We start from the raw sequence: 15,946 nt of genomic DNA, 5'->3' as shown, positions 1-15,946 counted from the left end.
AAACATTACTGACCGTTAAATAATTGTTCGTGAATATTGCATTCAAATATGTCGATTGAACTTTTATTTTAAATCCCACCATACAAGTAATAAAAACAAATCGTACCTATTCGACCAGAATAACATTCTTTCACTAACTGTTACCTGACACACAAAGGTAGTCAGAGCCATTCTGCCCAGTTTTATTATACTTCACCAATTCATTTAATCTATGTACAATATGTAAACGAGAACATGACAAAATATAAAAAGACATGCTCACAAATACAGTATCCACTTACCCCATTATAAGACTCTTTAACACTTTTTTTTAACGTTGAATATTTTGCTCTTTGTGGTGACAATCATCTCAATTAAACGTATATCCTAAACATTTTTTGCTTTTAGACACAGAAATGTGATTTGATGAAACATCCCATAACAATCATAACACTATAAATATTGTTCATGTTTCTTATTACAAAAAAGCTTTGTACAGTTAAAATGTTTTGATTATTTTTATAATCACATAATTGTATGTGTACAGAGGCGAACAACATTGGAAAACATGAGTCAATGTAAATGTTATTAGACAATATTGGTAAATGAGAAAGTGGATGAACGTTACATTACTGAAAATATATATTGGCACCCCAGCAGTTGGGTTCACTTTTATTTTGGCTGCTTTGAAAACATTTGTTTTATAACCATTAAGTACACTGGTACTGCACTGATGACATGTAATGAATGTTCAATTGTTTGATACAATCTTCCTTCTTAGGTCAGAAATGAGCTGGTAACAAAGCCATTAAATCTCCCAAAAAATATCTTGTCCAAAAATATACAAGCATACATGTTTAAGAGAGTTTACGAAGTGAGCCCAACTTTACAAACATTTGTGAAAATCCAAGTTATTGGATGATTTGAAATATTCAATCCCCAAGCAAAACAGGCAACACAGGAGCTGGGGAAATTAACAAATTTTTCTTTCCGTTTTTACAGCGATGCAATGCGTGGCGTTTACACATTGCGCTTTTTCGTCTTGTGGTGCCGGCGGCGGCCATATTGAAAAGGAAAAACCGTATGTGTACATAGTGTCTAATTAGGTTACAGTAACTCCAGCCGCACTGTCCTTGCTTTTTTCCAAATATCGGGGGGAGGAGTTTTTGTCTGGTATGGAGCCAGCGGCGGAGGGAAGTGTCTGCGTGGCGGGGGGGTGAGGCGGAGGCTTGGCCGTAGGGTCCGAGCTGGGCTCTGTCTCGGGTTCCGGCTGTGGAGCTGTGGCTGTTTGAACGAGGGCAAAAGGGGACGTGCGTGTTAAAAAATAGCCAATGGAACGCTCGTGAAGATTTGTGAATTTGCCTGCAGTGAAGCTATGACTATGCAAAGAGAAGGAAACAAACAAAATATGTTATGGATGGAAAGTAGAAGTGACAATAGGTTCATACAGTTGGGCCGACCTGACTGAGTGCAGGACTTCATGTGCTCCGGCCAGTGGGCCTGCTGGCAGGGGTAGTCGCAATAGCTAGTGTTCCAGCAGCAGTAGAAGATGGCCTCCTTCCTGCAGTTGGCGCACCATTGTTTCTTCTTGGTCTCGTCCACCGCCTGCTGTTTCTCCGACTCCGTCTGTTTCTTCACCTCGGCCACCAGCCTCTCCCTCTCCTGCTCCAGACTCTGGCGCATCTCCGCCATAGTCAGCTCTGTGGAGTTTACAAAGGCATTTGTAATGTTAAAGACTAACATTGCTGCAAACCCGTGTGCCGAGTGCGTGTGTGCGTGTGCGGTTGCGGTTACATGTGCACGTGTGAAGCCTACTCACCCAGATTGTGCTTCATCTCAGACAGCTCTTGCTGATGTAACCACTGCAGCTTCTCTATCTCTATCCGTAACCGTCGTATCTGTGAGAAAAAAGGCAGAGGATTACCAATAGCAGTGGAAAGGAAAGTGGAACGTTTAATTCAAGGTTACTTCATTAAAAGTAGCTAGTTTCGATGTAGAAACCAGAGCACCGACCTCAGCGATTGTGTTTCCTGATGTGCTTTTGGAAAGGTCGTTGTAGATCTCCGTCATTGTCCCTTTTATTGTGTCCATCATCTGAGAAGATTTGACAATGGTATTGCATTTTAGACTCCAGGAGGAAGAGGATATCACTTTTGAGGCTGGTGCATATGTGCTTTGTGATATATTCACGACTACCAAATATGTTGGTAGTCGTCATTAGTTTATTTGGTGATTTGACACAACTCTGGGTTGAACGTACTTTGCTTGTGTACTTGGCTATGTCTGCGGCCACGTCAGCTGAGCCTGTGGGGATCTGCAGGTCTCCAATCAGGAAGGAGGAGGAGGAGGAGGCGGCGGAGGAGGAGGAGGTGGAGCTGGCCCCGCCAGCAGTGGTGGGCGTAGCAGACGAGGTTGAAGTGCTATGAGGGGGGTCTTTCACTGATGGACAAAATACAATTACTAAATATTCAGCACAAGAAATTCAAATTGACTAGTGGACCTGAAAAGCTCATCGTCCTATGATTTGCCTATTAAACAATATAATACATAAAAGGTCTTTATTAATTTAACATCCAAATCAAATCCGGTGCACTGTGAGATGGCCGCAGAGCGCTCAGCAAACTTTGGGGGACATATTTTCTAACACCCACATGTGACTGAAACTGAAACCCGAACTGAACCAACCTTCCTGTAGTCTACAGCCAAACTGTTTCATGTATGACAACAACTTGTCCATGCAGCAAATATTTCCACTGCTAATATAAAATGTTTCCTCACATAAGGCCTGCAGTGCCTTAAAGCACAGCAAGCTAAAGTGTTTTGTCGCCAATCTAAACCCCAATCCACGACGGACATAAGATACGCTCTGAATGACTTTAACCTAACCTATCACCCCGTGTCTGCATGTGTTCACGTCCTCCTGTTCCACAGTTGCGTGTACCTTTAGCGGACTGCCTGGTCTGGTAGCGGCTGCTGGACGAGGAGTTCTGCTGCTGTGACTGTGACGGGCTGTGGGCCTGCAGCGGCGCCGCCACCGGGGCCGGCGCCGCCACCGCTGCCGGCTCCGCAGGCTGCTGCGGCGGCTGCTGATGCTGCTGGCTCTGAACTTTCTGCACGTGCACCTTCTTGAAGGAGGTGGGGAACTTGCTCGTGGGATTCCACACGACCGCGCGGGGCACAGCCTGACCCGCCTCCTTGGGCAGCAGAGGGCGCTGTTTCTTTGCAGCTGAAGGAGCGGCGGCGACGGATGTGGAGGTGCTGCTGGTGGTGGACGCCGAAGTGGAGGAAGGAGAGGGGGCGGGGGGGCTCCAGACAGGGGCTGTGGTGGTCTGAGCGGAAGCCGCTGCAGACACTAGGCTGTGGGCAGCCATTGTGGGGGGCTGGGAGGAGTCTTTTTGGTTCAAAGCTTCCTGTGCTGGTGAGGCTGCTACAGCAGACAATGGAAATTTACCTAGGTCCAAAGTTAAAGCAAATCGACAGACAAACAAATATTAATATTGCAATATTTAACCTTCACCTTGGAGACATTTATCATTGCAGTTCATATCAACAGAGGAATAGGGCCAAGATAAATTCATAAAGTTTCACCTTCCATCTTGACAGCAGAAGGATCTTTGACCAATTTGGCCATAGAAGTTGCAGGCTCTTTCTTGGGCCTCTTGCGATCGCGGCCTCCATTCTCATCACCCAGGTCGATCACCAGCTCTCTTTCAGAATCAGAGTCTTGCTCTGCCGAGGATGCAAGGGCAGCCGACCTCCCTTCCTCTGGGGCCTTGGTTGTATCCAGAGGGGGCTGACCCCCGGCCGCCCTGGGCTTGTCCTGGGGGTCCCTATCCTGGCCGTTGCTGCCCTGCTTCTCTGTGACCAAGGGATCGGGGGTGACCTTATCCCCCGTGTCCGACCCTCCCTCCGGGCCCTCCCCCTGGCCTAAGGACCTTGGCCTCCTTCTCTCAGCTTTCTCCTTGTCCTCATGGGCCGAGCTCTTGGGCTTGTGCTCCTCATCGCTTGGGTACTCGCTGTCGCTGGAGTCGGATTTGTCTGAATCCTCAGAGTCACTGTGTTCCACACCTTTGTAGACATCTTCCGATATCTCGTCTATGCCTGTACAGACGGAAAAAGAGATTAAATGTTTTTGCCAGGACAAATAACAATTTAAGGGTACTTCAGCTTATGTGGCAGCTGTGTGGTTGACCCTACATTCAACCACACAACATGATCAGTACGGCTTATTCCACAGAGTATTGATGTCGTCGTTAATAATTCAGAAACTTTGTGCCATGTTCAGTGAGAACGTCTTCGAGTCATGTTCAGTATATCAAATAACTCTTTGGATACGTAAAACAGAACAATAGATGAACACGTCAATGTTGTACATCGCTTCATTATAAAACCAAACGCAAACCGTCATGAGAACACTACAAGTTCAGTACTATCCCGACGATAAAGTATTATGGTATCTCACCCAGTTGGGCCTTGCAGCTTTCTATGGTCTTGTCCAGGCTTCTGATTGGTCTCTTCGGTGTGGGTAGGACCGCCGCACCCTGCTGCTGTTGCTGTTGCTGCTGCACAGACTCACTCAGCTCCTTCAGATCCATCTCAGCCTTCACCCGGTCTACAAAGCGAGCGGTCAACAGACAACCTTAACCTCTTTGAAAGCATTTCAGCCCTTCCTGAACTCCCAACAGTCTGATGCAACCTTAATTGTAAATGTACACAGTGTTATGCACACAAGCATACAACAGGACTGACCCAGATTCAGATTAAGGATGCTCCCTGGGCCTGTCGTCCTCTCCTGCTTTGGCACCAGCCCAGGGTTGAAGGGCTTCGGGCTGCCCGTCGCGCTGCCTGCTGGGCCTATCTTCGACGAGGCGGGGGATGCTGGAGATAAACCGAAAACAAACCGGGTCATGATCGTCCATCGTTTGAACACGTCATGTAAACACACCAGATAATACCCGCCCCCCCACAGGTAAGGCCCCCCCCCAACCACCAACATACACACTCAACCTAAGGCGTAAGGAACATGAAGTACCGCTGAAATCCATGGACTCCTCTCCCGTGCTGTAGTGGAACGGCAGGTTCCGGGGTGGCTTGTCGTTGCCGTCCGGCTCCGCGTCCGACCCCGTGTGGACGGAGGAGTTGGTGCTCATGGGGGAGCGCGGCATGTCCGTCATGGAGATGCGCCGGCTCATGCCGCTGGGCGCCGAGCTCTTGCCCAGGAGCATCTTGGGGGATATGGTGATGTCAAAGTTGAGGCGCAGCTTTTCCGGTTTCTCAAGTTTCACGGTGCCCGCCCCGGGGTTGGACGGGTCCAGCAGCATCTGCAGCTGGTTGTTGGGGGTGAAGGGCGTGCGGAACGGCGCGTAGTTGAAGACGCCGAATTTCCTGCGGATGTTCTCCACGTAGACCTCCATCTCCTGCATGGCGCTGTTGAAGATGCTCTTGGTCTTCTTCACCGAGAACGGGATTTCTTTGGACATGAGGTAGCAGTTGTTGAGCGGCACCCAAGCCCTAGAAACAGAAAGAGATGCAGAAAAAAGAAATGTCACAACAGCGTTTTGACGATGTGGAGGTAGAAACATTGATCCTCTAAGCTTTGTGTGAGTAGATCCATCAGTCTGACCCTCATGGTGTATGAGACTCACCTGTCGTGTTGACCGAAGAAGCGTGCGTCTACCTGGCCGTCCTTCTCCCGCAGTGCTTTAGCCGGCCAGAACGGGAAGCCCTTCAGCTTGGCCCACACCAGAGGGTGGGGCGGGCTCTGCAGGGACCAAGGGAGAGGAATCGATAGGCCACGGTTAGTTACAGTCCATATGGTTTCCATTAAAAAATATTAAGGGCGGGTTTACGCACACGCATACACACGGTTGGATATGGATAGAGACTCACACATGGCTCACAGAACCAGTTATCCCTTTTTTGGCAGGACGACAGGTAGCACTCTGGACAGACCTCTATCTCATTCATCTGTAAGAAATAGAAGTAGGAATGTTTAACATACAGAACACAACAACTTGAGTTTTCCATGATGAAGGGAAGGGACAAATCACTTACCTCATGTTCACAAATCTTAACAATGACCTTTGCTGTTGCGGTTAGTTTGTGATTACCTAGAAGGGGTTGAAAAAAATGACACGTTTTGAACTCCAATTCTTTCACAGTAAAACACAGTGATGTATACACGAAATCAGCCTCAGGTTGCCTACCTCCATTATAAATTATACAATTGTGTAAGATCCATTTCACATCAGCCAGAAAGGCTTCAGTACAGCCATACATCTTCTTTTTGACATTCTGTAGAAGAACATGAACAGAATCAGTGTGATTAACACAAAATAAAGAAAATAAAAATGTGAAGAGTAGTTTCAGTTCATACGTGTACATACAAGTACCTTCTCTAGGGTGAAAAGGTCCATTGCGTGAAAGATGTATTCTGCATAATCTGGGTGCTGTTCCAAAGCCACAGGCTTATGGAAGGGCTCCGTCTAGACAGTGGCCAACACACATGCAGCCATTAGACAGAGTCATGTTGTCCGTTCATTAAATGTCCACAGTTCATGCCTGAAGAGTGTAAATATGAAGTCTCTGGGCATACCCCTGGCTGTTTCATCTTCTGGAGGGCAAACTTAAGCAGGTAGGATAGCTGGTCTATCGTGAGCATGGTCATGGCCTTGCTTTGGGTCTCTATGCATTCTGCCACGGTTATTTTCTGTAAAAGGAGGGGCAGACAAATTTCAATATGGCAACAACAAAAGTATAACTTAGGCTAGCATCCCCCGCAAAACCAGACGTATACTTTAAACAAATAGTTAGCATCAGTAAAAGTAATAAAATAATAAATGTACCGGTATGTAGCTTAAACCTGTAAAGGGATAGGCCCAATACCCTTACATTAGGACTACAATCAATTGCGTTGCAAGTACACACATCCACCATATAGGTCACGTGCAAATGATGTGCGCACCCACATGGGCGCGCGCGCCCACAGTACAAACCCACAAACACCCACAAGTGCACAAATCTCTGATGAGATACCTCACACTCTGGACAGAACCAATCGCCCTCAGGCTCGGCGGGCAGTTTGAGGCACTTGGCGTGGTACACCCGAGGGCAGAGCTCACAGCAGAGCACCTGACCCTCGCGGTGGCACAGCCAGCAATAGAAGTCGTTCCTGCCGTCCTGCGGTACAACATCAACAGGGTCTGTGGTGAGTGCCGGCTGCTTGGCATAGTAAAAGGGGCCGTGCCTTAGCTCTGACTGGAATGCGGGTGAGAAGAAACAAGGGGGCAGGTTTCAAAAACACAGGCCGAAACAACAAACAAAAGAGGTGCAGTGCAACAGAAACCACAACAACAACAACAACAACAAGTGTCAATAAGGCAGGGTTAGGAGGAACAAAGGGGCAACCAAGCTGACACCCGACCCACAGGCTGGTTCAACTGGTGGTGTGCTTTGGACTATGGAGAGGCAAAGCTGTATGTTATTTAATTGTGCTTTTCCACGATATAGTGGAATATAAACTTGAGAATCCAAGCAACTGATCTTTTTGTGGAGTCAATAGAACGAAAAGGCCTGTGAGGTGGGTTTGTCTTCTAATAAACAAGTCAACTTAGTGATCAGAACACCTCAGCACATCTGAATGCCCTGATCATGTGACTGGTTCAGTTTAAGCATTGGGAAAAATGGAGCTGATTTGGCTAGATATTGCAGAGTAGTCATAAGACCTTGCAGAATAATCATAAGACATTGCGGAACAGTCATAATCTGTTCATTATTCTAGCCAAATCTGCCCACTGCAACAACATATTGTAAACGTTAACAGTTTCAACAAAAAAAAAAAGTTCAAAGTTCAAGCCTAGCTGGCCCCATGGCGATGATTAAACAGAGCATGAGCAGCATTCTACTGTCGTTCATTGGGCATGAAACTGTTGAAACTAATGAAACTGAATACTGTTAGTGAAACCTGATTTTGTGTTGCAAATGAGCGGTTTTGGTGAACATGGGGAGTATGCTTAATCAGTTTACTAATGGTCACTAACGATCACTCACACGACACACCAACCCCTCCCCCACTGATATCATGACAAACAAGTCATGTTTCAAGAGAGGGGGCGGCCGGTGGTGGTCGTGGCGGTGTTGTGTATTCATATGCCAATTAAAAAACAAATAAGCCCATTGATACGTAGGTAGTCCTGTTGCAGTACCTCATGTAAAAAGATGGAATCATCCTTTATGCAAGTGTGTTTGTCATGCAAGTTACAAAGAGACAACATAGGGCATCAGTGGAAAACCTTTTGTGAATATTGTCCTTTTAATCAGCTTTCTGAACATTGGATCTTTATATGTAAAGTGATTAAAAAGCAATGCATACAACATGCATACCACGATAACAATCTAACACTTCATTAAAATCAACTGGAAAAAGCATTGTGAGTAGGTGCAGGAAGTACAACTCTTCAAAAACCACTCAACACTGCCCAGCGAGTTTCAACCAAACAGGTCTCTCCATCCTTACCTGGTCTTTGTTGTGAGAGCTCATGGCTCCAGGTTTCTTCTTCTTCTTCACAGGGCTTGGGGAGGTGTCGGTCGGGGAGTGGCCATTGGAGGAATGGGTGGGACTCGACACCTTCCTTTTCTGAGGTACCAGCACCCGTTCCGCTGACCCTGGGGGGTCAGGGACTGGACACGGACGAGGGGAAATCAAATATTTGATCAAACACCAAACTAATGTCACCACCGCTCTCCTAACATCGGGACAAATGTTATTGGAAAGGATTTATTTTATTTCATTCAACAACAGAACGGTACTCAATTTGGCTGATTGCAGACATTCGTCTTTACTGGCTTGCAGCTTTTCTATACAAGGTCAACAGAGGCTTAAGAGATGCACCCAGACCACCAGGCGGCATATCTGTTGACTCCTGACACAAGCTCTAAAAACACGCTTTCAGGAACAATGTTATCTGTTTACCAGTGTGGCAACCCTGACCTTGGAACTTTCACACAATCTCTAAATTAACAAAAACGAAACCACTGACCCTAGACCTCAAGCACAGGGAGGTGATGTGAGGGGCTTACCTTTGGTTGGCACGGACACCTCCATCCCTTCTAGTACATCGGACTCAGTCTTGATTTCCTCTTCAGCCAAGCTGCAAAGCAGAGAACAAGTGCAACAAAGGAGGGAGGGGGTGAATTAGGAGGTGGGACAAAGTCAACAAGCGTTCACAGAGGAAAGAGAGCCACAGTAAACAAGTACATCACCCTAGGCACCCCCCATGCCCTGGGGAGGTGTCACTAGAGAGCGATTGCACACTTCTCGGTTATTTGTCAGTGCGATCGTTTGGTTGGGTCTTTAGGATTATGAATACGGCTCGCATCGTTCTCTTTTGATCACAAGTAACCACCGCTCAAGCCTCAACATATCCCACCTCAAAAAGTATATCTCTCCATGACAACACTACAACAGGCCCGCAGCCCACATGTCCCTCCTCAATAGTATGAATCAGTTGTTTGGTCAAATCCCCAAAGTCTGCAACACTAGCCCTGGATTCATGCCTAGCCGACAAGGTCTCACAGTGATTCACAGCAGTCACCTGTGACGCCTCCAGCGGCCCGTCTCCAACAACAGCTCGACCTCAGGGCTCTAGGGGCTGTTCTTAGAGACAAATAGCAACACAACGCTCAAATAGGCTCCCGGGATTAAAACCCTGGCACTGGTAAACATTTCTGGCTTTGGCTGAAACAATGAGGTCGGAGACTAAACAACAACAAGGAGTGTTCCATTACTTTCATACAGATTGGTTGTTTTCATCTGCATCATCCAATATTGAATCTGTCAAAAGAAGATAGAGCCCTACCATCCCATACACGCACAAAAACGCAACCCCAGCAGTGGTTATAAATCCTGGTTCTTTTTTTTTTTTGGAGTCACCCCTTCTCTGCGTACTTCCTGAGCAGAGGAGGAGGAGAACAAAGGGGACGCCTGCTGATGAATGGGGCTCTTTCAGAGTCCGGCTCCTCCTTTGTCAGAGTCACAGAGGGCCGTGTTCCAAGGATGTCCCTCTCTTTGAGACGACCCTTAAGAGAAAAATCCTAGGCAGGACCCCTGACAGGTCACACACTTCGCCAGGCATCGGCCCGGGTCCTCAGAGCTCTGGTTTCCAGTTGAGACATGGGTCGTATGGTCAACCGACAAAAAAGTTCAACCACATTGAAAGAGAGGCAGAAAGAGATTCCATAAGCTTTTTCAGGGTGGAATTCCACAAAGCGATGATCAAACGAGTCAACTAGCTGATTACAAAGGCACAGATAGTGAAGGGTAAGAAAAATAAGCGCTAGTAGCAATAGTAGCTTGAGAAGCTGGAATGCATCCAAAGCTGTAAACAATAGACGAGTACAATCTGTTTGACACATATGATATATATGGAGGGAAATACAATACTATATTACAGAAAGCCTGACTCAGCAACAACCTGATTAATAGTCACCAGGATTGTGGTTCCAAACGTTTTTTACCAATCCTCTCATCATTAGGCAAACGCAGAAACTGTTTTTTTTTCTTTCAGGCACCAGCAGGATCACCTATAGAGCATAAAACATGAAACCAGAATCAAACTACATACCTATTACTTACACCCACAGGCAAACACTCACACATACACACACACACACACACCCACACACACAAACGTGCGCGCGCATGCATGCACACCCACAAACCGCTCCAGGGCCTTCCTGTTCCAGACCGAATGAACAAACGAGGCCCACATGAAAATGAGAAAACGTTAGCCAGCTTCCTCTGCTACGCGTTACTAAAGCAGGGACAGCACTCTTGTGCCTTTGGTTGCAAGAACGCCCACAGAACGTCTTGTTTATCACCAATGGACGTACCAATGCAACGGTGACGTTAATCTTCTTGTCGAAAAAAGGAAAATAGACAGAATAAACAGACGCAAGTGAAGAAGACGTGGGCTGTTCCAAAATACATTCTCAGACCAGGACCTATGCTCCACTAACACTGCCCGTAATGCTATAAGGGTGGTAGACCAAATAAATCCTCTGCAGGTTCTGGGAATATTCCATAAAGACCAGGTTCAGCAAAACATTGACAGCATAGCCCTATCATTGAGTACCTGAGAGACAAAAAAAAGGAGAGGGGAAACAACAACTGACTCGATGCCTTGAAATTCCACTCCTGTGAGAGCCGAGCAGGGTTTTCTCATCACAGAAAATGGAGGCCACAGCTTGCTCCCCCCCCCCCCCCCCCCCCACAACCACCACCACCACCTCCTCCTCCGCCGCCTCCTCCTCCTCCCCCACTCTCCCCCATCCCCCACTCGGAGGCTCAGTCTCGGGCACATCCATGCAGGAGGACCACCGCTCGGTGGAGATTACAGTTCAACGCTGAACCGGGCAAACCTAGGAACCGATGAGCATGAGAGGGAGAAAAACTACAATTGGATGAAAACCATATAAAACAACTAGTAAACGTTTAGGAAAAAAAAGATGCTGAGGTTTCAGAGAATGATTGACTGCCTGTATTGGATACCGTCCTAGTAACATCTTAGTACACCATACCTATAACCTAGTTACATAAATGTAGCAGGAGGTGCGAACTTGCATTCTTATTTTCAGGAAGGCCTATCCGCCTAAACAACCGTTAGGATCAGTACAACCACATCCCAAAGAAAAAGCATTGTCCTTGTATAAATAGGAATGGAGAAACTAACAGGAGGAAAATGCAACCGTCCGTGACAACTGCACATTCATATGCAGACACACAAATGCACCCGTGCATTTTTGGATTACCAAGTTGTTAGGAAATACATCAGTAACGCGTGTCTACTCGTGGTCAAGTACATGTCCTGCATTAAATCGAAAGTATGTCAATAAAAGAAAACTGGTTGGACAATGTATTAATGTCTGTTTAAAACATACCGATAATGTTACTCCGCCATTATGGCTCACATATTCCAACACGTCAAATCTACCTTTGTTACGCAAAGAAAACAAAAATGAAACCCTTGCAACCTTCATTTCATATCATGGAGGAAAAAAAAGGTGATTCAAAGATGGCTGTGGAATTTTCCAGAAGGCCCTTGCCCTCCCTCCTGCTCTCCCTCCGATTGTCAATCTTTAACCTCAACTACAGCTGCAATTGGCTGCGGGTCTAACAGGGTGGAACACTATTGGTCGGCTGTGCTGTGCCACACAGATCCCCGTGTGCGAGCTTCCCTCTTCCTCTTAAAAAGCATTTTGCTGCAATGCAGAGATTTCCCCTGCATCTGTTTATTTCCAATCAGTTTAGCTCACCCCGTATTGAACATGAATAACGTTAACCAGAGAGCTCCAGGAAAATTCCTTTGTAGATCATATCTAGGGTTTTGTGGAGCATGTTGGAGGGTCGTTTTGTCAACCTGTGGGTGGTTATCTACACACTCATCTGACTGTATCTTGTTCTTTACTTGTCGAACGCCATTCCTGTAAAATACCACGCATGATGACTAATTATTAAGGTAGTCATAGGAATGCGAGTGGTTTATCTTTTAAGGATTTAGGTTAAATTAAAATGGTGTCAGAAATAACGTTGCTGAAACTGAAGAGAAAAAGCTTGGCATTGCTCTTGTGTTTTCCCCTTAAAATAGGAAGTGAGAGTGAAATTGAGTAATGGCTCTATTGGCTTTCTTCATTTCAATTTTCATCTTTACACTTTCATGAAGTTGAGAGAACAGATCATGAAGTTTGATCTGCTCTGATCCCAGGGAAGATAAATAAACAAATGACGGTTTACTATGAAGCTTCTTTGAATATGGAACAAGATGTGTTGGTGAACATAATGTCGATGAAACATTTTAATGGTGGATGGTGCTTTAGAAACAATGTAGCAGGGGGCTGTTTCATAGTGCCAGGACCGGAGAACCATGCAGCAGCACGTTGTACGGCCTAGTGACGATATATTGAAAGGAAAAATTAAAGAAAGGGAGAATATAAAGAAGACGTGTACATTAAATTCCAATGGAACAAGATAAACAGTCACTTTCCAACAATGACTAAAAACCAACAATGCCCTTTCATCTCGGTTCAGCGGTCAGAGGGAGGAAAAATCCAAACAGCCAAAATCTCCATGCACACGGCAGGTATTCATTAAAAATAAAGTATAACTATAATACTAAGAGTATTCAGGTACAGCTCTTAGAGAATGACTTGAGGCCACCACAAACCATATTCTTTTTACAGGCACATCTGTTTGCCCCCTGGCCCCATGCCCCTCCATATGTCCATTCCCTGGCTTCAGAATGGTACAGAAGATAAGAACACAGCAGACCTGCTTACAAAGAGTACACAACACACCCCTGCTCCTCCAGTGCCCATCCCCCACGTCTCCTCTGCCAGTTTGCAAACCAAGGCTTCCAAAGCAGAACAAGGAGAACTGTGGGGCCATTTTCCTTTTCCCTATGAACATAAAATCTTCACTCCCTATGCATTATCAAAAGAGACGAATAAATGATTGGCCATGGTACACTCTGCCTCTTGCAGGTCAGTGTATTCGTCTGGGCCACCCATGTGACCCTGACAAACAAGAGAGAGACCAAGGGGTGAGAGTCCTCGCCCAACCCCCCACACTAAGCACTGTGTGCAGCTGAGGCCTGCAAGGCCTTCAGTCCACCCACACCCCTCCCCCTCCCCTTCCCTTCTGGGATATCAAGATCCCAGTTCTTCGGTATAGTATTCAGAAGCAACACAGTCACAGCAAGAGAAAGAAGCCCTGTTGTCATAGGAATCGAGATGAAAAAGACGGGGCTTACCTCTGTGGATGCATGGCTGCCTGACACACTGTTATGTCAACACTTATAAAACATGGAGGACACTCTCAGCCCTCAGCCGGGGAAGGCTCCGCTCTTCAGGCAAGGCGATCAGGCCTGAGTGATGTTAGCCAGATTCTGACTGGCTGCTTCCCTCACAGGCAGAATGCAAGGCGGCTCCCCATTGGCCGCTGTGTTTCCTGAGTAATTATCTTTGTTCAGCGCAGGCAGGGGCAGCTCTGTGAGTGCGAGAGACAGGGAGAGAAAGAATGAGCGAGGCCTAAATGACAAAATAACACATAAAACGACAGAGTATTGGTATACAAACCCTGTAAACCATTACTGTGACGCTTTCCAAGGTTGCATCTGGTGCTGGCTGCTTAATTTGGGAGCCTACAGAGGTAGAATTGGCAGCATGTAGAATGTGAAAACAGGACACCATGCACTGCACAAGCCTCCATTTTTTTGTGTGTGGATAGGGCCTTTGTCTAACTCCTCCCTCCTTCTCACTCCTCAGAGGAAATAGAGGTTACAGCTATACACGATATACAAAGACCAAACATGTCCAATTATACGAGGTTTTAAAAAGGCCCACTATGTGGAAGCCTACAATTGTACAATAAATATTTTATGTATAAGATCTAAAAACCCATAGACCTCAGATAACCATATAAAATAAATGAGTAAGTAAACTACATGTTCAGAAAAAATCTCATATTCACCATTAAAGGACAGAAAATCGAATGATTTTGTTGAATGATTTGTGTGTATAACCTTCATCAAATTCTCTTTACATTAGGGGTGTGTGCCATGAATATGTCAGCTTTGCTGTTATGGTATCCTATCTAACTCGTTTAACGTGAGAGGGGAGGAATAACAAGACACACTGTTTCATAGGGGTGAGAAAAGTACTGCGCCCAACGTGGGGCTCGAACCCACGACCCTGAGATTAAGAGTCTCATGCTCTACCGACTGAGCTAGCCGGGCCTGAAAACTTAAGAATGTAACTCTCAATTTAATTCCACATTCGAGTGATTAATATGTAAACACAAATGTCGATCATGGCAAGTAATGACCGTTGCAAGACAGATACGTTGCATCGTTGCCCTACATTATCCGAGTGCACACATCCTGTTGTAAGCCCATAGACTGGCCTACCCTGTAAAATGCTGACCTCTAGTGTCCAAACGGCTATAAAGCATGTATGAGCAAAGTGTTCCCTGAATTGCAAGGTAGATAACATAATAATAGTTAACAGTTTCTTGTGTACAAGATAAACAATTCACCTAATTGGTCCCTGCAAGTTAATCATCCACATGTAGGCTCCTTGGTTGATTCTGCACATAATCAAACATAAAGGTAAAGATAAACGGGAGCTAAAGCCCTCGATAGTATGGCTCGATATTGCAGATAGAAATATGGGCTACAAAGACCTTAAAACGAATTTTAAAAGTGAATGAAATAATCGGGTTATTAAGTTGCATTGTATTAGAGTTGTTGCCATTTGAAATCGCATATCTTTCTCTCGGGTGGTCCACTGACGTATCAGCGGGGGTTACAAGCTCTTGACCCCGAGGGCCTGGTCCACACAATAGTGTCAGTTTCACATCAAATGTAATTTAACCATCGTAGTAACAGAGTACTGACATATGTACAAAGTTCATGTTATAATGCTGGTAAGGATACATATTTCGGTATATATTGTACATTGCAATACAATTAGCATGCAACGTTAGTACGTAGGCCTACCTTTTGGTAACCGTTCAGATGATCGGTGACACATCTGTTTGCAGTCGGGTCATATAATAATATGTTTGTTTTAACACAAGGAGCATCAACATTTCCTCTTGCATCCCTCTCCTCATTGAAACATTACGACTAACTTCTATATCAATTTGTTAATGCAGGCCCTTATTATGCCTCATGAAACCTGATTGCAAAGTTTTGGGAATGGGAACTGTGTTCGGTTCGGGATAACCGTTCGGTGGTTACGAGTGTTTCTGGTCTCCGTGACGCCGGTGGGCGGTTCTATCCTGAAACGCAACACGATAACTGAACTTCCGGTATTCTACTTCCTGTTAACCGTTTACGCAAGTTAACATTCCCCGGAGTTCAAATAATACTAACATGACAAGAACAACCACCACGTCCACGACAAGAATAAT

General features: G+C 45.8%; 1 protein-coding gene and 1 non-coding gene across 12 annotated transcripts; both read right to left on the bottom strand.

Moving 5' to 3' along the window:
- Positions 1-156: 156 nt before the first annotated feature.
- Positions 157-15,798, bottom strand: LOC132446410 (MYND-type zinc finger-containing chromatin reader ZMYND8-like). Of its 11 annotated transcripts, XM_060036911.1 has the most exons (22): positions 15,531-15,798; positions 14,110-14,174; positions 13,785-14,020; positions 9,058-9,128; positions 8,495-8,658; positions 7,015-7,236; positions 6,575-6,688; positions 6,366-6,464; positions 6,186-6,273; positions 6,034-6,089; positions 5,869-5,946; positions 5,625-5,740; positions 5,012-5,490; positions 4,729-4,857; positions 4,442-4,591; positions 3,568-4,080; positions 2,921-3,430; positions 2,240-2,418; positions 1,993-2,073; positions 1,799-1,877; positions 1,428-1,679; positions 157-1,263 (listed from the first exon to the last, which is right to left on the bottom strand). In XM_060036911.1, the coding sequence occupies exons 3-22, from the start codon at positions 13,796-13,798 to the stop codon at positions 1,082-1,084; spliced, it is 3,576 nt and encodes a 1,191-aa protein (XP_059892894.1). In that variant the 5' UTR covers positions 13,799-14,020; positions 14,110-14,174; positions 15,531-15,798; the 3' UTR covers positions 157-1,081. The 11 variants fall into 11 exon arrangements, with proteins under 11 accessions (XP_059892894.1, XP_059892978.1, XP_059892826.1 ...); XM_060036995.1 differs by lacking the exon at positions 14,110-14,174; XM_060036843.1 differs by lacking the exon at positions 15,531-15,798 and having other exon boundaries at positions 14,110-14,384.
- trnak-cuu (transfer RNA lysine (anticodon CUU)) lies at positions 14,696-14,768 on the bottom strand. The gene has a single exon. It is a non-coding gene; the product is annotated as a tRNA-Lys (tRNA).
- Positions 15,799-15,946: the final 148 nt, after the last annotated feature.

The sequence above is a fragment of the Gadus macrocephalus genome, chromosome 1 (assembly GCF_031168955.1).
Source record: "Gadus macrocephalus chromosome 1, ASM3116895v1".
Classification (NCBI taxonomy): Eukaryota; Metazoa; Chordata; class Actinopteri; order Gadiformes; family Gadidae; genus Gadus; species Gadus macrocephalus.
The sequence above is the reverse complement of the archived record's forward strand: the minus strand, read 5'-3'. Positions and strand labels throughout refer to the sequence as shown.